The 26,686-nt window shown below is 45.1% G+C and overlaps 1 protein-coding gene across 1 annotated transcript in view; it reads right to left on the bottom strand.

Moving 5' to 3' along the window:
• etv4 (ETS variant transcription factor 4) overlaps nucleotides 1-25,727 on the bottom strand; it is a 47,376-nt gene extending 21,649 nt beyond the window's left edge. The window contains exons 1-4 of the mRNA XM_018739758.2: nucleotides 25,565-25,727; nucleotides 24,920-25,010; nucleotides 24,625-24,672; nucleotides 6,593-6,646 (exon numbers count right to left, since the gene is read on the bottom strand). Coding sequence (XP_018595274.1) covers nucleotides 6,593-6,646; nucleotides 24,625-24,672; nucleotides 24,920-25,010; nucleotides 25,565-25,621 — 250 coding nt within the window. The 5' untranslated portion in view covers nucleotides 25,622-25,727. The remainder of the gene's footprint in view (nucleotides 1-6,592; nucleotides 6,647-24,624; nucleotides 24,673-24,919; nucleotides 25,011-25,564) is intronic.
• Between the last annotated feature and the right edge of the window lie 959 nt (nucleotides 25,728-26,686).

Below are 26,686 nucleotides of genomic sequence, written 5' to 3'. Positions count from 1 at the left end.
ACTGGAGGAAAATATACCTGGAAATTTGCAACCATTCTGAGGGAAACATTATTTTATAGCTAATCCATAGTTACACTCAAATTCTAGCAGTGTAATGAGTAAATTTCTTCTTTTTGTCATTTCAACATTTTAATTGCTCTATTTTTGACGACTTATTCTGGTTTCTGGATCTTCTTTATGGTACACTTCCGAACTACATCACTGCATTTCTAATGTAAAATACCTTGTGGCTTTTTTGTCTGATGAAGGTTGACAAGTTAAATGCAGAAGTTAACAACTGCACAATGTTTAGATACTGAAGGACAAACATTATACACATTATGAAATGTGTACAGAATTCTGAAGAACCAGGATGTGCATTCCTCCCCATGTTTGGTGAGCCAAGCATTAAAAAAAATCTGGCAGTGATTTTATGTTTATACTTATAAACTTATATACTCTATGCTTCCTTTATATTTTATCTTCCTTCACTTTTTTAATTTCTAATCTAACCTGGAGCATTTTACTAAGTATTAAAAGTATAAATATAAATAAAAAAATAACCACAGTATTTTAGCTTTTCACTTGATGTGAGGTGTATGCCGATTAGTTAAATGAAGCAACTGGAATTAAATCTGAAGATTCCCACAGCACAAAGAATGGCCAAACCAAAATGGAGTGAGGGATAGCAAGATAAATGTTACACACGTAAACAGAGTGGTCAAAAACAAGTGAGAGGTGATGGTCGTGACTGATTGTTTTAGGAAGTGGAGGGGCCATTAGGGTGGGTTCTGTACACATTTATTTGACACCCCACAAATAATGCTCAAAGACCTCCTGACACTTCTTGTTAACTGTGGCAAAAATTCAATTGAGACACTATTTTCACATGTAGAGAATGTTGTAATAAAATAAAATTACTCTAGTGTATAGTCAACTGTCTTATTTGGTTCTTTGTCTTATGCCTTTGTTCAGTGATCTGTAACACTGTGTGAGAAGAGCGCGCTATAAAAATGAATTGAACTGTTACATACTGGCGTATGGACTAAAACACTGGACTACATTCAAGTACTGTAGAAATTTCTGTCATGTAGAAGAAAAAAAAATCCAAGTTTCGCAAATACTTTTGTGACAGTTATGTCAATATGCAAAGAATACATGCAACACACACACACATTTTCAGAACCGCTTGTCCCATACGGGGTCACGGGGAACCGGAGCCTACCCGGCAACACAGGGCGTAAGGCCGGAGGGGGAAGGGGACACACCCAGGACGGGACGCCAGTCTGCCGCAAGGCACCCCAAGCGGGATTTGAACCCCAGACCCACTGGAGAGCAGGACTGTGGTCCAACCCACTGCGCCACCGCACCCCCACATGCAACACACTTTAACACAAAATAAAAATGACAGAGGGTATGACAGAGAATATTTTACCTGCAAACTGACCAACATGACTAGAAAACAGCTAAACACTTCAGTGTTAAGAATTTAAGCACCTTCTCATGTCATTTCTTTCATAATTCCCATACTCCCATCTCATTTACATTCCATTATTTGCTTAGCAGATGTATCTATCCAAAGTGACTTCATTGAGCTGTATTTTCACATTTTTATCAATTTAAATGTCTAGGATGAGTCTGGATGATGTACTTCAAGGGTTCAAAACAGAAACTGCCAGCAATTTGGTTACAAACCTGTTTTTACCACCTCATCACATGCTGTCACCCATTAACTAAGCTGACCTATTGAATATGGAAAATGATAAGATTCAGCATGGCCCTCAGTCAGCTATGAATGAATGGAGTGCTCTTTGGCTGACTGGGGGAGGTGTGGAAATCAAGTTCTCAGTCTGGGTTTGCTCAAGGTGGAGTTGTGCGAGCCTGCATGTGCTTCATTACACGTGTCACCAATTTCATGTGACAGGAGAACTGTTGCACATTTAAAATCTCACTTCTCTATTCTCTAGATGTTATTGCAAAATGACCTCAAAAATACTTGAAGCTGTCAACATTTCTGCTTTTTCACTGTTTCATCATTGTATTCACTTCAATTCCAGACTCATTTCATGTATTTGTACTTCAGAATCCTTCTTGGAAAATAAATGGAGGAAAAAAGTAACTCAGAAGAGGAGTGGTGCGACTACAGCCAATATTGCCAAGAGAAACAGAAAATGTACTTTAGTACTATAGCACTTTTGTATAAAATGAGTTTGGAGTTAAATATGGGAACTACAAATTAAAAAATAAGTAAAGAAAATGAATAGGCAACAAAAAACAGTAAATAACAATGTGTGGACTTTCCAAGATTTCAGCTTTTCAGTGTTGGCAGTTTTCACTTATAAAGTTAATAGTAACAAGCCTGAACAAACAGAAGGACAGAAATAAGACTGAAAATATTTTCAACACACACATTATCTGAAACTGCTTGTCCCATGTGGGGGTTGTGGGGAGCTGGGGCCTAAACCGGCAACACAGGGCGTAAGGCTGGAGGGGCAGGGGACACACCCACGACAGGATGCCAGTCCATTGCAAGGCACCCCAACTGGGACTCGAACCCCAGACCGACCAGAGAACAGGGCCCGGGCCAACCCACCGTGTACAGTGTACTGGCAAATAATGGAGGTTTTAGTGAGAGTAAGGACAGTATGGTGCAGATAGTGAGGAAAATAATGTCTCCAGTTGCGTAAGTTGCGCAACATGTAATAGGAAGGATGTCCAAAGCTTCCTCTGTAGTACAAACTTCTTTTAACTCCAACTTTAGCAATGTAGATTTGGTGTAGAGGGATTTCCAAGTAACGAAACAGTCAATTTCCAGTGTAAATACAATTTTAAGGGGATTTGACATAGACAAAGTAATTAATAAAGAGGATTAGCTCTCTGCTCAAAATCCTTAAGTCTCCAATATAGCTTCTCTATTTTTAATGTTTAATGCTCATATCAGCTTCTTGTTTACTTCTGAAATTATATAATTGTACACTCAACTATGAATGAAATACAGTTACTAATTGGTATTCTGATGCAGAACATATACACATAAAACAAACAAACAAACAAAACAAACAAATATATAGGGTGTGCTTGGCCTGGTCCCACTGTGTGGCAGGTCTGGGGTTCAAGTCCCATTTGGGGGGCCTTGCAGGGGACTGGTGTCCCATCACCTTCCCCCTCCAACCTTGCGCCCTGTGTTGCTGGGTTAGGCTCCGCTTTGCTGTGACCCTGCTTGGGACAAGCGGTTTCAGATGGTGTGTGTGTTATCATTTCTAATTAAACAATCACTATAACCCTCTACCATTTGTGATAGCACTGGTTATTTACTCTTTTGCACTTGGTAGTTAGTTATTGCTCAGTGCTGGACTGCCCTGTTATTTTTAGTTCTCCTTGCAAACAATTTGATATCTTTCATTCTGTACTACCCTAAAGAGAAGGAAAAAAATTCCCTTTGAGGAGAAAATCCAGGCGCAAAAATCTCTGGTCAGTTTGCAGTTGCTCCTCCACTAACCCCTCCCATGCCCTTTTAATAAAACACACACTAGCCTATTCACTGTGTTGCTCTAAGGCCTCAAAACTTATGAATGGAGATTCCCTCCAGCAACCCAACCGCTGCTTCAGCTGGTCTCTTACAAACACCCCATTCATAAAAAAACCGTAGGGAATATCTGAATGTGTGTGGAGCTGCAGCACTGCACAAATGAAAGGTCACCTGAGGAAGCGGAGGACATTGAAAACGTGTGTGACTGTGTATGTGTGAGAGTGTTACAAAGAAAGCAAGGGAAAGTATCTGAGAAAGTATTTCATTTATCCAGTGAGCGAGATGTTGCCAGCCAACAACAGGTTTGATAATTATTAAAACCCCTAAGGTATTTTTTTAAATTCTGCCTGTAAACCTGGTGTACAGATGTGATCCCTGTGGCACAACTGGCGCCTCGCGATGGGTCCTGTTTTGCAGACTTGTTGCGCGGCAGCTGTATTTTGGAAAGTTGAAAACACCAAAACCACATATTTCTCTATTTTGAGTGGCGCTTAAGACTTGTGCAGAAGTAAAGTATGTTGTCTTCTTAAATTTTAAACTACGTCAGTAGTCAGAGAGAGATGCAAGAAAAAAACAAGGAAGGACAAGGAGATGTAAAAACCAACTGGCAGCGCAGCAAGTGCTGTGAATGTTGCTTTCACTCTCTGCCCATTTCTTCTCCTCTTTGTCTCCTATATAATTAGCGCAAAGCAGCACACTGAACAGTCAGCCCACACAGAGAAACCATTGCTGGATATACTTCTATGTTGGAGAGCCCATAAAGATCTTTAAACTGAGGTAGTGAGGAATAAAAGGTATTTTTAAACTCAGTTATATGTGAGAAGAAGAGAAGAATAAGAAAAAGTCGGTTGGGGGGGGCAAGGCAGCATCCACCTGAAATTTGTGTGCTGTAAAGGTAAGAAAAGGGGCCACAATTCAGCAGAAGGAGACAGAGTGCTCAGTTTGCCATTTCAGTAGTGCAAAAGGGAGAGGGACAGTGTACTGGCAAATAATGGAAGTTTTACTGAGAGTAAGGACAGTATGGTGCAGACAGTGAGGAAAAGAATGTCTCCAGCTGTGAGGGCCTTTAGCTCCTATCCCTACACGGGAACAGCCTCATGACTGTGGTGAAAGGTAGCCTCGAAAAGCATCCATTTACTACTGTTCTCAGTACACACAAAACTATGTAAACATAAATAAGCAGCGGATTATGAGCTAAACTGCATTTTGACTTTCTTAGTCAGCACAGCCCCGGCGTTAATCAAGTTGTATAATAAATAAATTTAGTAAAAAAAAACCAGTTGCACAGCTTAAAATACAAGTAGGGGCAGAAAGTCATTTGTTTCCTGTCAAGTAAAAAAGGGAAGCAGTCTAGATAGATTTGCCAGACCTGGAGGTGTTACACAATCACTGTCCCACCCCTCCCTGCTTTCAGGCTCAAATTCCAGCTTTTCTTTGAGCTCTCTATAGCCTCATCCTTTCTCCCACATTATCCCACTGTGTCTCCATTATGTTTTCACCAGTTTGAAATGGAGACACTATTTGCATAAATGCTTAACTTATATGAAAAGAGACACAGAACCCTAACAGCATTGTTCATTGACTTGATTTCATTTTATCTCTAACAATGTCTACATTTAAAAGTATCTTTTGTGTTTCAGGTGTATTGGACATTTGTGTTTATTAGTGAGGTCAATAAAATTTTCTTATTATCTGAATTAATAATATTTATGCAAATGTAGGTGCTCCTGACATATTTAAATCAACAATTTCTTTATAGATTCATCCAAAGTCATGAGAAAAATTTTGTTGCAGTACAGCTGTACAAATTTCTATTTGTTAAAAAAATGGCAGAATTGTTTAGGTGTAATAATTATTTTTGTAGTACTTACTGTCGTCTCTGTACACCAAGAGCAAGGCATGTAACAGTGCAGGAGGCCACAGAGAAACCAGGGGTAACTAAGGAAACTAAAGGCCTCTCTTGAATTGGCAAATGTCAGTGCTCATGAGTCCACCATCAGGAGAACACTGAATAACAATAGAGCGTAAGGCAGGATTGCACGGAGAAAGCCAATAGTTTCCAGAAAGAACTGTCAAAAGCCTAAAGTCTCCATTGCTGCCTGTTTAAAGTTTGCTAAAGACCACGTGGATAAACTAGAAGACTATCAGAAGAATTTTCTCTCGGTGGGTGAGACCAAAATAGAACAGTTTAGTAAAAAATACAACTGTCTTGAATGAGAGTTTTTGGCTAAAGACAAACCATTCCAGCATAAGAACTTTATCACATCTGTGAAACATGGTGGTGGCAGTATCATTATTTGGATCTGCTTCTGCTGCTGCTTCTGGACCAGGATGGCTTCCCATCATTGATGGAACTATGAATTTTGAATTGAAAATGTCAGGGTATTTGTCCGTGAACTAAAACTCAAGCAAGACAACAACCCTTAACACACAAGTTATTCTACCAAAAAATGTTTAAAGCAGAAGAAAGTTAATGTTTTGGAATGGCCGAATGAAAGCTATGACCTTAATGGAAATGTTGTGGAAGGACCTGAAGTGACCAGTTCATGTGAGGAAGCCCACTAACATCACTGGTTTGAAGCTGTTCTGTAAGGAGAAATGTTCTGAAATTCTGCCAAGTCGATGTGCAGGACTGATCAACAGTTATCGGAAATGTTTAGTTGCAGTTATTGCTGCACAAGGGGGTCACACAAGATATTGAAAGCAAAGCTTCACATACCTTTGCCAGTCACACATACAGTGTGTAACAATGGATCAGTTTCCCTCATAAATAAATGTATAATTTTTTTTCTCTTTTGTTTAATTGGGTTCTCTTTATCTAGTTGCAGGACTTGTGTGAAAATCTGATGGTGCTTTAAGTCATATTTATGGAGAAATTGAGAAAATTCTAAAGGGTTCGCAAACTTTCAAACACCACTTACCTGAACTACAGAGATTACAGTAAGTAGTACAAAAATAATTGTTACCCCCAAGCTTCCAGCAGTTTCTCTCAATGGCCTCTGCTGAATCATCCTTCATTCACAAAAATCAGATAGACACACACACACAAACACACATACACATACAAGTTGGATGTGTACTCACAGTTTTCTGAATGGAAATCAGGGACAAATTGCTCGTCGCTGTCTGGAACCTGAGCTGTTTGCAATGAGAAGTGAGAGACAGACAATTATATTTTTGGCATAGACTGTACAACAGTAAATCAGAAATTAAAATAATAAAAACTCCCTACCAAACCTGACTGACTTTACATGGCAGTGTTAATCACCTGTTAAGTAATATTCTATGAAAGTTTTCAGCCAGTAAGTTCTGCAAACAAATAATACACTTTTGAGAATGTATTTTCAAATTGTTTCTGTTGTTGTATACAGTGTGTAATACTTCATAGGCTCTGACCTGGAAAATGAATGAACCACCTTGTGTAGACAATGGGAACATAACTTGTGGGTCTGAATTATAATTAGTGGAGGATTATTTCGAGAAATCACACCTATCTTCAGCATGACTCCAGATTTGGTGAGTAATACATAACTAGTATCTTAAGGTCTGTATAGACTTTAATTAGATATTGAGGGGGGCACTGTTTGTGGTGTGTGAAAACCCCCAAAATTCTTACTGAGACAAGTATCTGAGAGTAAACAAAAGGGTCGGCAGGCTGCTGCTGGATTCCATCAGAACAGGATGCAACACCTACAGTACAAGGCCCACAGCCAACATTACAGCAGGGAAGTAAGCACAGGCATGTGGTATGAAACTAGAGACACCCTTGGTCTGTATAGCCGTCAGTCGTTTTTCAGCAAGACTATTTAGTGATCCATGTAGCAGGCATCAATAAAGGTGAAATAAAGCATGAGTCCAAGGCTGATGCAACACTGAAAACCTTATTAACATGTTATTTTAATCAGAAAATAAAAACCCACACCTCTTCTGGCAATATCAGCTAACACATTCAGTCTCATAAAAAGTCCTATGCTGCAGCGCCTGGATATTTACATTATTTTGACTTTGGTGGAAAAATGGAAAAGGAGGCCTTTCTTCAGTATTGCTTTTTTTGATTCTCATCATAATTCATCTTCAATTCACCTGACCACTACCAGGTGCAATCCAGTGTCGTAATGGACAAAAGTACTTGCCTCCCTTATGCTCTGTATTGAGCTGTTTGCTTTACACAGGACATGTAAAACGGCACATGTAGTCACATATTCACCTGCAGCACCCACTAAGTGGCCTGGATAAATATGGAGCTCTACCAGTTAAGTTCCTGTGCCATGTAACTGTGGGCTGCAATGATCTAATGCCACAGCATAAACTCTGAGCTGCAGCCTGTGCCTACAAAGAGAACCTTCACATGCCAAGCACTGACGTTGTAAGAACACAGAGGAATGGAAATCAAATGAGAAAGCAAATGCTGGAATTCATTCATCTGTAAATGATTTCAAGTTCTCCTAGACTGAATAAGGTTATTTTATACTACAAAAAGACAGCACAAAGCCCTTATATACAGTACACCCCCGTTATGCATTACTCCCCACTACTTGTTGAAACGGGTCTGGTAGTAAATGCTCTCCAAGTGGTGCTGGACAGACTGCAGTTTAGTGAAATTTTCACAAATGTGTCATCTGCTTTGAGCCCTTTGAAGCCTCAGCAAAGGAGAAGGGCTGGGGGTGGGGAGCCATGGCTGGTGTGAGAGAAACTGGGAATAGACAGGACAGGAAATAGGGGTTGTATGGCAAAAGGATATGTCCATGTTAAATCATTGCAGATGATCGGGTGCAGATTAGATTGTGATGGGCAGTTCCCCACTGCCTACCCCTTCCTTGCCTCAGTGGATGAATGATGACCGGCTGGTACCATTTGACTAAAAATCAGCAAGGACATTTAAGGCAACTGCTCAGAGAGACTAGAGGGGATTTCTGGGGAGTATTGGCTGACAGCCTGAGGGCTGCCCTGGAGCTGGCCAGGGTGTGATACTGGCTGTTTCTTCCATTCATGTTGACTGGTTTTGCATGCCTGAGTTCCTATTTGTTTTGTTTTTTTATCCTTTGATGAGGCATATCACCAGTTCCTTTGGTGAAATTTGTGTCAATAAAGTCATTCTCAATTTTCAGACCTACTGTGCTTTCACCTTCAACCACCTCTGTCCCACAGTAGGCCACATTATCCTACTCACTAGTGTAAGCATACAGAAATAGCTGCACGATTGCTGTGGGACAGGAATCCAGTCCTTTATCGGAACTGCATCTGGTGAACAAGGTCTAAATGACATTGCTAGAGTGAGCATTTTAAGACGCCAGTTCGGCAAACTCCAGCTGGGGCAAAGAAGATGTATGGGATATGCTTTTCATGTGTTTAGTGCTTCATTCGGTCCAGGACTCACCTAGAAAGCACTGAAAAAGAAACCAATCTAAAAACTGTTATGGCAGCAAAAATCCTGTTATGGAGCAGAGTGCAAACTACCTTTGTCTTTTCATGTGCATCAGGTTACATACCCTTTAAAGCAAGTCAGTTTTCTTCATACTTATACACTCTTTGCTTAACCTCAACTACTGACAATGTTTTAAGTTTTTTAAGACTGTGTCTGAAATTTAGAGAGGTTACGACAAATGAGGTAATCTACACAAATGCACTCTACATCCAATAATTGGATTTTCTGCTCCAGAGTAGATAGAAATTCTTCACATCGTCTGCCTAGATTGCTGCATTACTGCAATTCAGTACCTGAGTCCTCAGAGGGAATTGTTTCAGCTGTTTCACAGATCTTGTGTGCTTTCTGCCCGAAAGTAACCCAGCAAAAACAAAAACAATCACAAGACAAATGGCCATCTGCACTTCCTCCCCTGACAAAATATACTGCTGTCTGTGTTAACATCGGGAATTGGTTAAATGCAAAATTAATGGATTCAGTACCAGAGGTATAGTCTGCAGTTTTACATGTTTAAAGACAGATGGGAAAAGAGGATGAAAGAAGTAACGCATTTTATGTACATAACAATCTTAAATGCTACCAAATCTTTAAAAACACCAGAAGAGCGGTCACTTTGCCATAAAAGTCTGACCACACCTAAAAAGAGGAAGCCATTGAGAAGCTAAAATAAGCAACATGCCTAAACAGAAAAATACAGTTTCCACAGAGTTTCCTGTTATCAGCTTAATACCTGAATGTAGCCTGACAGTCTGTAGATTCTGCCATTTTATTTCTAAGATTATAACTACAAACGCGTAACAGCCCTTCTTTGCATGCCTATGCCAATTTTCCCAGTTAATTAAAGGGGTTACACTGTTAAAAATACCATTTTCAATTGTATTTTCTTACAATGGCAAGCAGCAAATACATACCAAATTCTCCTCAGGGCACGAAAAAATGTGACAACTGAAACACATGTCTAAGTGTAACAAATGTGTCATTCCTAAAACTATGGAAGCTAACACAGCTGAAGTAACACACACACACACACACACATTGTCTGAAACCGCTTGTCCCAAGGGTGGGATGCAGCAAGCCAGAGCCTAACTCAGCAACACAGCACACAAGGCTGAAAGGGGAGGTTACACACTCAGGAGGGGACGCCAGTCCATCACACATCACCCCACAGCAGGGCTTGAACCCCAGACCCACTGGAGAACAGAACCCAGTCAAACTCACTGCACCACCACACCTCTTGTGAAGTAACACTTACTAAACAAAGTATAGCCACCAGTTCAAAAATAACTCCTTATTACAAAACACCTTTCTACAGAACACCCATGAACAATAGAAACACTACCAAAAAAAAAAAAACAAATAATAAAAAAGACTTCATATTGTATTTGAAGAGAAGACAAAAAGAGGGAGGGTGGTGGCACAGTGGGTTTGACCGGGTTCTGCTCTCTGGTGGGTCTGGGGTTTGAGTCTTGCTTGGGGTGCCTTGTGCCGGACTGACATCTTGTCCTGGGTGTGTCCCCTCCAGCCCTATGCCCTGTGTTGCTGGGTTAAGCTCAGGCTCCCTACAACCCACATAATAGGACAAGCAGTTTAATGTGTGTGTGTGTGTGTGTGTTTGTGTGTGTGTGTGGGTAAGACAAAGGTGAGAGCTACAATATCCTGTCCTGCTAGATGACCAGGGTTTTCAACTGTTTCCTCATTCTCTCTTCATCCAGAGTTACTGAAAAGACCTTTGTCAGAATAGCCATGTCTATTGAAACATTTTCCTATATTGCAACTTGTACAATTTAATTTTTTTTTTTTTTTTTTTTTTTTTTTTGCGGGCCGTACAGTATGCAGTGGTTTGCACTGCCACCTCACAGTCACTGGGGCTGTTTGGGTATAGGTTTGAATCCAGTTCAGTCTAAGAGGACTTTGCATGTTCTCCCATGTCTGTGTGGGTTTCTTCCGGGTGCTCTGGTTTCCTGGCACAGTTTGAAGATGTGTAGTATGGAAAAATTGGTGATGATAAATTGCCTGTCGTGTGTGTGTCTACTCTGTGAAGGACTGGCATCCTGTCGAGGATATACCCCCTTGCGTCCAGTGATCCTGGGATAGGCTCTGGGCCACCAGTACACTGCTGAGGAAAAGTGCATAATGAAAATGGAGGGATGGAATTCCTTTCTTCCATTTCCCAAAGAAACATCACAAAACAATATGGATCAGATGAGTTCTGTGTAGGTGTGAAGAGCTTCTGCCTCATGCTCGAAGTACCCTGGTTCAAATCCCTCCTCCTACTGTTCTATCTTTGAGCAATGCATTTATCTTGAATTGTTGTAGCAAAAAATATACCCAGATATGTGAAATGGGGACATGGCAGTAAGTAGCTTACTGTAACTTGTTTTGGAGAAGAGCATTTACTAAATAAATACAAGAACTCTTTGTTTACTGCCACTGTCCTTAGAACATGGAATTCTGACTTAAATCTTGTATGCAAACAGGTGTTACAGGTGTGAATTAATGCCAAGAACTTTTGTATTTATATATTTATTTTCCCCCCTCCGTGAACCGCCACCTTACCGTGGTGGAGGGGTTTGAGTGCCTGAATGAGTCCAGGAGCTATGTTGTCTGGGGCTATACGCCCCTGGTAGGGTCTCCCATGGCAGACAGGTCCTGGATGACAGACGAGAGAAAGCGCGGTTCAAAAACCCCTTATGAAGAAAAAATCAAGGCTTCCGTTTACCCCGCCCGGTATGGGGTCACCGGGGCCCCACCCTGGAGCCAGGCCTGGGGGGGGGGGCTCGCATGCGAGCGCCTGGTGGCCAGGTCTATGCCCACGGGGCCTGGCCGGGCTCAGCCCGAAACCATGACGTGGAGCCACTCCTCGGTGGGTTCACCACCTGCCGGAGAAACCGTAAGGGGCCGGTGCATTGCGATTTGAGCGGTGGTCGGGGCCGAGTGCCCGGCCGACCCAAACCTCGGGCGCCAACTCTGGTTTTTGGGACTTGGAATGTCACCTCACTGGCGGGGAAGGAGCCTGAGCTGGTGCAGGAAGTTGAGAGATACCGTCTAGATATAGTCGGGCTCACTTCCACTCACAGCTTGGGTTCTGGAACCACTCTTCTCGATCAAGGGTGGACTCTCCACTATTCTGGCGTTGCCCAAGGTGAGAGGCGGCGGGCGGGTGTGGGCTTATTAATAGCCCCCCAGTTCAGCTGCCATGTGTTGGAGTCTACCCCGGTGAATGAGAGGGTCGTCTCCCTACGCCTTCGGGTCAGGGAACGGTCTCTCACTGTCGTTTGTGCTTATGCGCCTAGCGGCAGTGTAGAGTACCCGGCCTTTTTAGAGTCCCTGGGGGGCGTGCTGGAAAGCGCTCCCACTGGGGACTCTGTCGTTCTACTGGGGGACTTCAACGCCCACGTGGGCAGCGACAGTGATACCTGGAGGGGCGTGATTGGGAGGAACGGCCTCCCTGATCTGAACCCGAGCGGTGAGTTGTTATTGGATTTCTGTGCTAGTCACGGTTTGTCCATAACGAACACCATGTTCATGCATAAGGGTGTCCATCAGTGCACTTGGCACCAGGACACCCTAGGTCGGAGGTCGATGATCGACTTTGTAGTCGTTTCTTCTGACCTTCGGCCATATGTCTTGGACACTCGGGCGAAGAGAGGGGCTGAGCTGTCAGCTGATCACCACCTGGTGGTGAGTTGGATTCGATGGCGGGGGAAAAAGCTGGACAGACCTGGCAGGCCCAAATGCATAGTGAGGGTCTGTTGGGAACGTTTGGCGGAGGCCCCTGTCAGAGAGGTCTTCAACTCCCACCTGCGACAGAGCTTCAACCAGGTCCCGAGGGAGGTGGGGGACATCGAGTCCGAATGGACTATGTTCCGCGCCTCCATTGTCGGGGCGGCGGTTCGGAGCTGCGGCCATAAGGTCTCCGGCGCCTGTCGCGGCGGCAATCCCCGAACACGGTGGTGGACACCGGAGGTAAGGGATGCCGTCAAGCTGAAGAAGGAGTTCTATCGGGCCTGGCTCGCTCATGGGACTCCTGAAGCAGCTGACGGGTACCGACGGGCCAAACGGAGCGCGGCTCTGGCAGTCGCCACGGCAAAAACTTGGGCTTGGGAGGAGTTCGGTGAGGCCATGGAGGAAGACTTTCGGTCGGCCTCAAAGAGATTCTGGCAAACCGTCTGGCGACTCAGAGGGGGGAAGCGGTGTTCCACGAACACTGTTTACAATGGAAGTGGTGCGCTGCTGACCTCAGCTGAGGATGTCCTTGGGCGGTGGAAGGAGTACTTTGAGGATCTCCTCAATCCCTCCGACACGCCTTCCGTAGAGGAAGCTGAGGCTGGGGACTTGGAGGGGGACTCGTCCATCACCCTGGCTGAAGTTGCTGAGGTAGTCAAAAAACTCCTCGGTGGCAAGGCTCCGGGGGTGGATGAGATCCGCCCCGAGTTTCTCAAGTCTCTGGATGTTGTGGGGCTGTCTTGGCTGACACGCCTCTGCAGCATTGCGTGGAGTTCGGTAACGGTGCCTCTGTGCCAGACCGGGGTGGTGGTCCCTCTTTTTGAGAAGGGGGACCGGAGATTGTGTTCCAACTACAGGGGGATCACACTCCTTAGCCTCCCTGGGAAAGTCTATACCAGGGTACTGGAAAGGAGAATCCGACCGATAGTCGAACCTCGGATTCAGGAGGAGCAATGCGGTTTTCTCCCTGGCCGTGGAACACTGGACCAGCTCTATACCCTCACTAGGGTGCTGGAGGGTTCGTAGGAGTTTGCCCAACCAGTCCATATGTGTTTTGTGGACCTGGAGAAGGCATTCGACCGTGTCCCTCGTGGCATCCTATGGGGGGTACTCCGGGATTATGGGGTTCGGGGCTCGTTGCTACGGGCTGTTCGTTCCCTGTATGACCGGAGCAGGAGCTTGGTTCGCATTGCCGGCAGTAAGTCAGACCTGTTCCCGGTGCATGTTGGACTCCGCCAGGGCTGCCCTTTGTCACCGATTCTGTTCATTATCTTTATGGACAGAATTTCTAGGCGCAGCCAGGGAACGGAGGGTGTCTGTTTTGGTGGCCGCGAGATCTCGTCTCTGCTTTTTGCGGACGATGTGGTTCTGTTTGCTTCATCAAGTCAAGACTTGCAGCGTGCACTGGGGAGGTTTGCAGCCGAGTGCGAAGCGGCGGGGTTGAGAATCAGCACCTCCAAATCCGAGGCCATGGTTCTCAGTCGGAAAAAGGTGGATTGCCCTCTCCAGGTTAGGGGGGAGTTGCTCCCTCAAGTGGAGGAGTTTAAGTATCTCGGGGTCTTGTTCACGAGTGAGGGAAAAATGGAGCGGCAGGTTGACAGACGGATCGGTGCGGCGTCCGCAGTTATGCGGTCATTGTACCGGTCTGTTGTGGTGAAGAGGGAGCTGAGTCGTAAGGCGAAGCTCTCAATTTACCGGTCGATCTACGTTCCTACCCTCACCTATGGTCATGAACTCTGGATCATGACCGAAAGAATGAGATCGCGGATACAAGCGGCAGAAATGAGTTTCCTCCGCAGAGTGGCTGGGCGCACCCTTAGGGATAGGGTGAGGAGCTCAGTCACCCAGGAGGAGCTCGGAGTAGAGCCGCTGCTCCTCCGCATCGAGAGGAGCCAGTTGAGGTGGCTCGGGCATCTGTTCCGGATGCCTCCTGGACGCCTCCCTGGGGAGGTGTTCCGGGCTTGTTCCACTAGGAGGAGGCCTCGGGGAAGACCCAGGACACGTTGGAGAGACTATGTCTCCCGGCTGGCCTGGGAACGCCTTGGGGTTCCCCCAGAGGAACTGGAGGAGGTGTGCGGGGAGAGGGAAGTCTGGAGGACTCTGCTCGGACTGCTGCCCCCGCGACCCGGCCCCGGATAAAAGCGGAGGAAGATGGATGGATGGATATTTATTTTCCGGATTGTATGGGTCCAGTCATTCAGGAACATTTTTAAGAAATCCCTCTTTGGAGATCGTTTCTCCAAACGAAATAACAACAAAGATGGGTGAGGGTTATACCCCAGTGAGAAAGGCCAAAAAAAATCATTGCAATTCAAGGATAGGTCTTGGAATTGCTTGGCAAACAACAGGAAGACCGGTAAGACAAAAACTCTATCCCAAGTAGAGAGGAGAATTCCCTGGATTGGTTACACCTAAAAGGGTGATAAGTTTAACCACACCTGTCCCAGGCACTGCCATGAGACCAGCATACCCATATGATCAAACCACAGGTACAAGCCCTACCCAATATTACTCTCCAAACCATCCATCCATCCATCCATCTTCCTCCGCTTATCCGGGGCCGGGTCGCGGGGGCAGCAGTCCGAGCAGAGTACTCCAGACCTCCCTCTCCCCGCACACCTCCTCCAGTTCCTCTGGGGGAACCCCAAGGCGTTCCCAGGCCAGCCGGGAGACATAGTCTCTCCAACGTGTCCTGGGTCTGCCCCGAGGCCTCCTCCCAGTGGGACAAGCCCGGAGCACCTCCCCAGGGAGGCGTCCAGGAGGCATCCGGAACAGATGCCCGAGCCACCTCAACTGGCTCCTCTCGATGCGGAGGAGCAGCGGCTCTACTCCGAGCTCCTCCCGGGTGACTGAGCTCCTCACCCTATCCCTAAGGGTGCGCCCAGCCACTCTGCGGAGGAAACTCATTTCTGCCGCTTGTATCCGCGATCTCATTCTTTCGGTCATGATCCAGAGTTCATGACCATAGGTGAGGGTAGGAACGTAGATCGACCGGTAAATTGAGAGCTTCGCCTTACGACTCAGCTCCCTCTTCACCACAACAGACCGGTACAATGACCGCATTACTGCAGACGCCGCACCGATCCGTCTGTCGACCTGCCGCTCCATTTTTCCCTCACTCGTGAACAAGACCCCAAGATACTTAAACTCCTCCACTTGAGGGAGCAACTCCCCCCTAACCCGGAGGGAGCAATCCACCTTTTTCCGACTGAGAACCATGGCCTCGGATTTGGAGGTGCTGATTCTCATCCCCGCCGCTTCGCACTCGGCTGCAAACCTCCCCAGTGCACGCTGCAAGTCTTGACTTGATGAAGCCAACAGGACCACATCGTCCGCAAAAAGCAGAGACGAGATCTCGCGGCCACCAAAACAGACACCCTCCGTTCCCTGACTGCGCCTAGAAATTCTGTCCATAAAAATAATGAACAGAATCGGTGACAAAGGGCAGCCCTGGCGGAGTCCAACATGCACCGGGAACAGGTCTGACTTACTGCCGGCAATGCGAACCAAGCTCCTGCTCCGGTCATACAGGGAACGAACAGCCCGTAGCAACGAGCCCCGAACCCCATAATCCCGAAGCACCCCCCACAGGATGCCACGAGGGACACGGTCGAATGCCTTCTCCAGGTCCACAAAACACATATGGACTGGTTGGGCAAACTCCCACGAACCCTCCAACACCCTAGTGAGGGTATAGAGCTGGTCCAGTGTTCCACGGCCAGGGCGAAAACCGCATTGCTCCTCCTGAATCCGAGGTTCGACTATCGGTCGGATTCTCCTTTCCAGTACCCTGGCATAGACTTTCCCAGGGAGGCTAAGGAGTGTGATCCCCCTGTAGTTGGAACACAATCTCCGGTCCCCCTTCTTAAAAAGAGGGACCACCACCCCGGTCTGCCAGTCCAGAGGCACCGTTCCCGAACTCCACGCGATGCTGCAGAGGCGTGTCAGCCAAGACAGCCCCACAACATCCAGAGACTTGAGAAACTCGGGGCGGATCTCATCCACCCCCGGAGCCTTGCCACCGAGGAGTTTTTTGACTACCTCAGCAACTTCAGCCAGGGTAATGGACGAGTCCCCCTCCGAGTCCCCAGCCTCAGCTTCCTCTACGGAAGGCGTGTCGGAGGGATTGAGGAGATCCTCAAAGTACTCCTTCCACCGCCCGAGAACATCCTCAGCTGAGGTCAGCAGCGCACCACTTCCACTGTAAACAGTGTTCGTGGAACACCGCTTCCCCCCTCTGAGTCGCCGGACGGTTTGCCAGAATCTCTTTGAGGCCGACCGAAAGTCTTCCTCCATGGCCTCACCGAACTCCTCCCAAGCCCGAGTTTTTGCCGCGGCGACTGCCAGAGCCGCGCTCCGTTTGGCCCGTCGGTACCCGTCAGCTGCTTCAGGAGTCCCATGAGCCAGCCAGGCCCGATAGAACTCCTTCTTCAGCTTGACGGCATCCCTTACTTCCGGTGTCCACCACCGTGTTCGGGGATTGCCGCCGCGACAGGCACCGGAGACCTTATGGCCGCAGCTCCGAACAGCCGCACCGACAATGGAGGAGCGGAACATAGTCCATTCAGACTCAATGTCCCCCACCTCCCTCGGGACCTGGTTGAAGCTCTGTCGGAGGTGGGAGTTGAAGACCTCTCTGACAGGGGCCTCCGCCAAACGTTCCCAACAGACCCTCACTATGCGTTTGGGCCTGCCAGGTCTGTCCAGCTTTTTCCCCCGCCATCGAATCCAACTCACCACCAGGTGGTGATCAGTTGACAGCTCAGCCCCTCTCTTCACCCGAGTGTCCAAGACATATGGCCGAAGGTCAGAAGAAACGACTACAAAGTCGATCATCGACCTCCGACCTAGGGTGTCCTGGTGCCAAGTGCACTGGTGGACACCCTTATGCATGAACATGGTGTTCGTTATGGATAAACCGCGACTAGCACAGAAATCCAATAACAACTCACCGCTCGGGTTCAGATCAGGGAGGCCGTTCCTCCCAATCACGCCCCTCCAGGTATCACTGTCGCTGCCCACGTGGGCGTTAAAGTCCCCCAGTAGAACGACAGAGTCCCCAGTGGGAGCGCTTTCCAGCACGCCCCCCAGGGACTCTAAAAAGGCCGGGTACTCTACACTGCCGCTAGGCGCATAAGCACAAACGACAGTGAGAGACCGTTCCCTGACCCGAAGGCGTAGGGAGACGACCCTCTCATTCACCGGGGTAGACTCCAACACATGGCGGCTGAACTGGGGGGCTATTAATAAGCCCACACCAGCCCGCCGCCTCTCACCTTGGGCAACGCCAGAATAGTGGAGAGTCCACCCTCGATCGAGTAGAGTGGTTCCAGAACCCAAGCTGTGAGTGGAAGTGAGCCCGACTATATCTAGACGGTATCTCTCAACTTCCCGCACCAGCTCAGGCTCCTTCCCCGCCAGTGAGGTGACATTCCAAGTCCCAAAAACCAGAGTTGGCGCCCGAGGTTCGGGTCGGCCGGGCACTCGGCCCCGACCACCGCCCAAATCACAACGCACCGGCCCCTTATGGTTTCTCCGGCAGGTGGTGAGCCCACCGAAGAGCGGCTCCACGTTGTGGCTTCGGGCTGAGCCCGGCCAGGCCCCGTGGGCATAGACCTGGCCACCAGGCGCTCGCATGCGAGCCCCCCCCCCAGGCCTGGCTCCAGGGTGGGGCCCCGGTGACCCCATACCGGGCGGGGTAAACGGACGCCTTGATTTTTTTGTCATAAGGGGTTTTTGAACCGCGCTTTGTCTCGTCTGTCATCCAGGACCTGTCTGCCATGGGAGACCCTACCAGGGGCATGTAGCCCCAGACAACATAGCTCCTGGACTCATTCAGGCACTCAAACCCCTCCACCACGATAAGGTGGCGGTTCACGGAGGAGTCTCCAAACCATTGGGCAAGAAAAAAAAAATAAATCACTGCATTTATTCTGCAAATCAGTTCTGAACAATTTTCTCATTTATACAGTTCGACCCGGGGGGTGCGGTAGCGCAGTGGGTTGGATCGGGTCCTGCTCTCCAGTGGGTCTGGGGTTCGAGTCCCGCTTGGGGTGCCTTGCGGCGGACTGGCATCCCATCCTGGGTGTGTCCCCTCCCCCTCCGGCCCTACACCGTGTTGCCGGGTAGGCTCCGGTTCCCCGCGACCCCGTATGGGAGAAGTGGTTCAGAAAATGTGTGTGTGTACAGCTGGACCATTTGTAGTCGAAGAAAGGTATTATACTAAAAAGTGGATTCAAATCTGGATCTTTCAATTCCAAATTCAGTGGTACAAGCCACTATGCTACCTACAGCCCCAGTGACATGAAAAAAATATTTTATAGATAAAACCATCTTCTTTTACTGAATCAGGGCTGCCTTTCACACAGGCACAGGCAACTGTTTCAGTGCAGAAGGGGGCTTTGCAAATACTTCGGTGTGGTTTCTAAACATTTTAGTACATTTTAGCAAGACACTTTCACTGTTGACACCAAGAACTGAAAATAAGCCTTAGATAAAGTACGTGTAAGGAAAACATTCATCCACAGTCTCCTGGCCCTAAAAAATAAAATTACTTATTTATGGCATTGGATCAGTTGGTCTGAGCTACTTTAAATGAAATCAGAAAAGGGTTAGAGTGCTTTTCTGTCCTTAAACCATGAACAGATATCCAAGAAACATAATACAGTTTTACAGTGTCTTCAACATGGAAAGGATGTCATGTGTACAACTTTCAGTGTTTGTGTTTGCAAAAGGACAAAAAAGAGCTTGTTCTCAAAGCATAACATTTAAAATTCTCAAATCACTCCAATAGACATCCTAAAAGACAAGCTTAGCATGCACTTGGAGTTTGTAAAAACAAAACTTCAGGACAGAAGTATTAGGCAAACCCCTGACAATGTCCAGCTGTCAATCATGCTCAATACATATAAATGTGCAGTAACGTCCATGCCCCATGTGTGCTCCTTACTGCAAACTGACACGTCTTGCACATGGTGTCACTTGTGCTTTATCCTTTTGGTTTGCCTACCTTCTGGTCTGGTGAGACTCTGGCAGCCCTGGTATCGGTGCTTCCCCCTCTGCACACATTGCCAGGGGATCCTACTGCTGTGAGCCCCCCAAACTGCTTTCTACTGCCATCTCCATAGCTGTCATTATCTTCACCACCACTTGTAGCTCATCGGGGTTTCCATTGTTTCCCGGTATCACGGCTCACATCCACACATTTTCTCTCACTTAATGTTTGTCACCCAGTCCAATTCACTAGTGTGGCCTGTCTCCCACGTTCTTTGGCTATATTGTTTTTTAGGACACCCTGGTGAGGTCGGAAGCAACTGACACCCATGTGGTTTTATTTTTCCCAATTGCCTACAAATGGCGAATTTAGTTTTGCTTGTCTGCTGCTGAATGACGTTGTTCTCCATTTTACTTCAGCTACCTCCTCTTTATTTTCAGTTTGCATTTGTTTGCGGGGGCATGGTGGCCTAGCGGGATTGGCTGGGTCCTGCTCTCTGGCAGGGCTAGGGTTTGAATCCCACTTGGGGTACCTTGTGCTGGACTAGCATCCCATCCTGGGTGTGTTCCCTCCCCCTCCAGCCTTGCATCCTGTGTTGCAGGGTTAGGCACTGGCTCGCTACAGCTCTGCTCAGGACAAGTGGTTTCAGCCAGTGTGTGAGTGTGATTTATTGTTTCTTGCATACCATGCATGCTGTCTTGTTTTGCACTCTACGTTGCCTCACAGACCAGGATGCTTTTGGTAACTGCCTCCCCAAATACCTTGCTTGTAAAATGGTTCCACACCCAATTCTTCCTGACATTGTTTGTGTGATGTGTGTTCCTTGCTACCTTCTTGTTCCTCTTTGGGACAGCTCCACTTGCAGATGTTATAATGTGCATCTTCACCACAGCGCTGCTCTCTCTTGTCCTGCTTTGAGTTCCCTTTTTCCTGTCACTCGGAATCCCCCTCCTCCTGCTCGGCTTTTGGGGCAGCTCCTCTGGCTCATTTCTCTTAGCATTTGATCATATTACCTTTCATTCTTCCATTTCACAGTCCATTCAAAATACTACTTGTTACTCTCCAAACTTTTAATTCCCATCAATGAGGAACCAATTCTGCCGCAAATGTTTTGAAATATCCATCTAAATCAAGCTTTTACCACCACTAACATCTGCAGAATGCCCAGGGAGGTTGTGCTGCACTGGCCCTTCAACCTGCAGAAATTTGTCTCTTCTTCATTGTGACTGTGAATTTTTTTTGTTTCCTCTCCTCATCTTCTCTGCTGTCAGCCTGACCTACTTTTCCAACTCAGTAATACATCACCTCTATTTCTATAACTGTACTACTTATATTTATTGTTCAGGGCTGTGTCACTCAACTGAGAAGAGTACCCTATAAAAAATAAACTGAAACATCCCAGCTGGTGCCATAAAGCAATTTACCATATGCATTTCAAAGCATACACCTTCTATATGATGTTCACATCTGAACATGCCCTCAGTAGCCTGCCCACTTACACTCTACTGTACTCCCAACCACCTTTGCTGTCTGCTGCTCAACTATCTGTGAATATGCGCACATGTAAACCTTTACTTTACTTGCAAAGTGCTTAACCTCTCTTTAGTTTTAGTGTAATAAACAAAATTTTTGGGAGGATCACCAGTCTACATCGATGGCAGTCCTTCAACTCTAAGCCATATGGAGTTCACCAAGCATACGTTCAAATGCAAAAGCAGTATAATACTTCTAGGTCTTGAATTGGAGCTTGTAAAAAAAAAAAAAAAAAAAATCAGGAGTGAAATATTAAATCTAACCCTTGGCTATGCCCAGTTTTCAGTCATGTACAATCCATACACACCCATTAACATCCACCACACTCCATCAACACCTCACATCCACCTATATTTTGTACAGAGTGTCCCAGACTTTGTTTATTGGCAGGTGTGAACCCTACTGAAAAACACAACTGATCTATGTCGCATCTGGAGGTGACACCAACACGGAACCGTATTGCTGTAAAGTCCAGACATGGACGTAAAGTATAATGACCCCAGATGCAGAGTGTATTTATAAGTGTATGGTGCAAACTGGAAAATAGAGTGCAGATGTGGTATAATAAACATCAAACATCAATAAATGAAATATGAATATGTGATTACAGCACAGAGGCGTGACGACATAAAGGACTAGAACGAGGGAACTGGACAGGCGTACAGAATGGCTCAGAAACACAGAACTTGGGACTCAAACACAAGCAGCCACGGAACAAGACTTAGGAAACCAGTGATAAAAAAGCATTGCTAGGCTATTGCAAGAAAGGCAGCAGAGTGCTCATAAAGAATCTGCAACCTTGGGTATGTTCTTTGCTACTTTATAGCTGCTGGTTGTTGATTATCAGATTATGAACAGGTGTGGGGGGGTTTGGGCTGATGAGACAGAGTTACGCCTCCTATTGTCACAGGGATTATTACTTGTCTGGGACATGGCATTCCAAATACTTCTAACTGATCCATCCAATTTCAATAACTGCTTGTCCATTTATTCCAACTAGAATAAAAATGTGATGGTGTAAATAATTCCACCACAGGAAAAAATAGCTATTTTGATATATCTCAGTAATATAAAATAGTATTATATAGTATTTAGATAAATCTAAATGATCTATCTAAGTAGTATATGTTGTTATCTGAGATATCAGAGAAACTATAATTGCTACTTAGTGCTGTTCCATTTTTTTCTCCAGATTACAGTTCTAGTTACATAGTACCTGTTGGACCCACAGGGAGCCAGAGTCTGGTGTCTCTGACTTCATCCAGACAAGTACAGTGCTGGTTATCATTAAAAATCTGTGCATTCTCCTTATTTTCCCCAACTAATGTGAAAACATTACTGAAGCTGGAAAACTAAAAGGCAGGTAAATAGGAAATAATATAAATGTGGTTTTCACAATTTTACCACCTTTTTTCTGGTACAGAAGCATGGCAATTTTACAAAGTCAACATTTAAACTAATTTAAATTAAGTACTTTGTTTGCAATTAAATCGTTACTTGTTTTCCTCATTTTCTTTTTGCTTTTACCTAAGATACTAGATTAAGTTCCAGTACTTGGTGTGACTCATCTTCCAAACAATAAATAACCATAACTACTTTCAAAATGCAGGAAACAATATATGATGTTTTCAGAAAAATGTGAATGACAGTCTAGGAGACAGTGTCCTTTACTCATTTGTGTCAGTCCTTTATGACTAGAAGACAAGCCCCATGCGTAATCCAGGCTTAGTTTATGTTTGTGTTGGTGGTTAGCTTCCAGCCTTGTTGAAGACTCAAAAGTTCAAGTCAGCACAAGACCAAGAGCGTGTCTGTTTGTCTGTGGGTGCACATTTCCTTTTTTGTTAGGAAGAACCTCAGATGACTTCTTTAGCAGGGGAGATCCTGGGTGGAGCTAGGAAGTCTCAGTCATAAAAATAAAGAAAAATGAAAGGGCAAGACGGGACAGGTTGCTGAAGTTCTGCATTGAAACTTGTCTGCACTCTCCCTCTCTCTTAAAAAAACACATTCCAAGCCCTGTGTTTTCCCAGTCATTTGCACAGGCGCCCCAGGGTTGTGTTGACTCTGTCCGTGAATCATCTATAACCACAATGGCACAATAATATCTTCAATTAAACCACCAGGAAACACAGGCCAGTTTCAAAAAGCTATTCCTTTAACTGATCAAATCTTGCAGTGTTAAATTTTTAGATACATCTGTTTTTAAGTGCAACCTTTGCACTCTATTTGCCACCACTGCACGTCAGTAATTTAATGTAATTTGAACTCTACAAGGTTGACTCTTTACTCCAGTGCTCCAGATTTGTAGTTGCCACCTCAACCTTTGCAGTACTGTGTGAGCTAAAGGCACTGAGCAATAAAACCAATTATAAAAAAAGTACTTTCCTGATACAGATGTTACAGCAACTAGCACCAAATTGACAGAAGTACTTCCCTGCTGCTTGTCAGCTAAGTTTGTCACATATAAAAAAGGGCATAGAGACTCTGAAAAGATCGATGAGAAAACCAGAACAATCCACAAGTTACTATTTTCCAGCAAATTTCAAGCAGTAACATACTACAGACACACAATACCCAAGTTGGCATTGGTAAAAGACATCTGAAATTATGACAAATGAAAGTAAGGGTTGCGTTCCAATGCAATGCATCTATATTATGCAATTCTCATAATGTGGCTCATGTAATATGCTTATAAGCAAAACTAAGAGCTTCACAGGGCAGATATATAGGACACTCAAATATAAATGCATTCTCTCTGGAAGTAGCCACATTATTTACACTCAACATTAAGATTTTATTACATTAAATATATTCAAATCTGGAAAACTGATACAAAACTGTATACTTGTGACAAAAATGAGTATTCTTCCAGGAGACTTAATCAGGTAATCCTTTCTATGTGCTATAATCCAGACACCTACAAAGCTTTATTGAGATTAAGGCTTCAGACGGTTAAGATCAACCCCTGATTTAATAAGATCTTTAGAAGCACAAAATCAAGCATTTCTCCATTCACAAATTGGTAGCAAGTTTACAAGGTGAATAATTTCACAAATTTCCTTTGGCCATTCAAATAATTCTTTAATTAACCAATTTTAACCAGAGAACTGGATGGGAAAATGGATATATCAACTTGTTTGCAGTAAGAGCTCAAAAGACTCCAGTATTGCTGTTAAATGCTAATAAGAAATGCAACACAGTTACTTAAGGAAATTGAAAAAAATAATAAAAAAACCCTTTCCTGCACCAGAAGTCAATTGTTTTCTTTTTTTTTTCCCAAAATTATTAAATTCTTCCTGCTACCTCAGAGAACTTGCACATGTATAGCATCAAAGCAGTTAATAACAAACTGGTCTTCTGCACTCAAAACTCTATAAGGGTGGTGCACACCTACATCACATGAGCATGAAAACTGAAAACACTCATTAACGTCCTCCTTACCTTCTGTGAGCCATGTTTCCTGAAGTTGACTTAAGTCCTGAAAAAGATCTAAGGAAGTACACAAAAATGTCTGGTTAATCACTCTGGTTGCCAATATCAATGTTATTGCACATATTATACACGGGTTTGGCCTCTCATACTAATTATCATTGAATATTTCCAAAAATCAAAATTCTAAATTCAGTTTCAGAATTGCAACCAGTTTAACGTTTTTTTCTTCAATTTATGTGAACCCTTTTCCTTTTTTTCAATTTGCAAAATGCAGAAATTAAAAAAAAAAAAGACATATTTTTACCTTCAGATTCCTGAGGGGGTAATTCCGTGTCCATGTATCTCCGTTTTGTGCCCATCAAAAGTCTGTTTTGGGCCCCATTTCCCTGTGACTTCTGAAACATAGTGAAACTGGGTGTAAATGGAAATATTTCAGGCAGTGCAGGATTTTAAAATGGAGAGAAATGTGTTTCATGCATCACTGACTGGATCATTACATTCTTGTTGAGATTCTTGCCTTCTCTTGCTAATTCCTAATGTCAAAACAAGTGCAGAGGCTACTTAAAAATTGGATATGTAAAGTACAAATATAGACAAATGGATTTTCATATGGAAGTAGTGATAGGATAAAAACACGTCTTAATGTTGCACAGCTAGACTACGATGTATTTTTTCCAGGTTTTTGGAGTATTTTTTAGTAAACAAGAGAAGTCGGCGCATTAAAACATTTCAGTGACGGCGGCGCTTAAAAAAAAGAAAAATGACGAGGGCATCCCAGTGGATCGCGAAGGACTGAAAAGTAGGGAGGACACAACGTGGAGGGAGCAGCTCGTTCGCAAACATGATCGAGCACACGGGAGGACAGCGAGAAGAGGCAAACATGGGGCAAAAGCGTTTTACACACACACTCGCTCACACAGTTTTCTGAAGGCGTTTTTTGCACACTTACATTTGCTGAAGTATAAGGCACTTGCTGGTCAAAATATCCATCCATTTTATAGTCCATGCGTTAACCGTTAGCGGTCATTTAAACTGTTGTTCCATTAAATCCACGCAGCCTGAAGAGAGAGAGAGAGAGAGAGAGAGAGGGAGAGAGATGGTGGTGGTGATGGGGGCTGGGGGTGCGAGAGAGCGAGGCTCGAACGACACGAGCAGCGGGGCCCTACACTTTAGTGAATGCAGTGGCAGGAACGCTGCATACGTAATGAGCTCCATTCACAAAAACGTAGAGAAGGCAAAGGAGCGCGAGCACCGCCACTCCTCCCATCTAGCGCTCAAATGCGCTCTTCATTCACACACAAAAGCGAACGCCGTCCTATGTTAGTGCAACGTTTTAAATGTTTTAACAATATCTGAAGCATTGCAAGTTTCAGTCTTGAGATACGTAACGGTAAACCGCATGTATAAGCATCTCCAATAACAATATATTCACATATCTTAACTAGCAGAACAAGTTCACCACATCGTAAACACCCTTTCATATAATTTCCACATTTTTTTTTGTTGCTTATAACAAACAACTCGATTATGAAAACGTAACTTGATCGAAGTGTTTCTATAGCAAAACTGAGCCTGCTCATTATTCAGATTTCAGGAAAGATCTCATAGTATGATGTTTTTCAATCTCAGCCTTTTCGGATGAACAAGATGGATTGTAGTCGACTAAATAAAGTATGAGTTATTCACATCTCACCTTATTGTTATTCTAATGTTCTGCTTTACACAGTTCCTGGTTCGTGTAAAATGGTGCCTATTGGACAATAATAATAACGCTGATGTAAATTCTTTCCAGACTTAAGTGTTGCTTTGGAAAAGACTCGTTTTTCTTGCTTTGAGGCAGTTGTTTGCTCAAGGGAGTTGCTCATTGGTTGCTTTTTTCGTTTTCTTTCAAGAGCTCAGATTTCTCCCTTTGTCTTAATGAATGACCTGACTTTGTGAATGAAATCTCGGCTTGCGCTGTCCCACCAATCCGCTTCAAGAAAAGTAGGGCCCATAGCAACCGTAGGCGGAGCTGGTGCCTTGAGACCAATCACAGCGTCAGATCCCCAGAGTTTTTATCCGAAATGTTCCA

The sequence above is a fragment of the Scleropages formosus genome, chromosome 7 (genome assembly GCF_900964775.1).
Source record: "Scleropages formosus chromosome 7, fSclFor1.1, whole genome shotgun sequence".
NCBI classification, from domain to species: domain Eukaryota; kingdom Metazoa; phylum Chordata; class Actinopteri; order Osteoglossiformes; family Osteoglossidae; genus Scleropages; species Scleropages formosus.
Note: the sequence above shows the minus strand (reverse complement) of the source record. Positions and strands in the feature narration are given on the sequence as shown.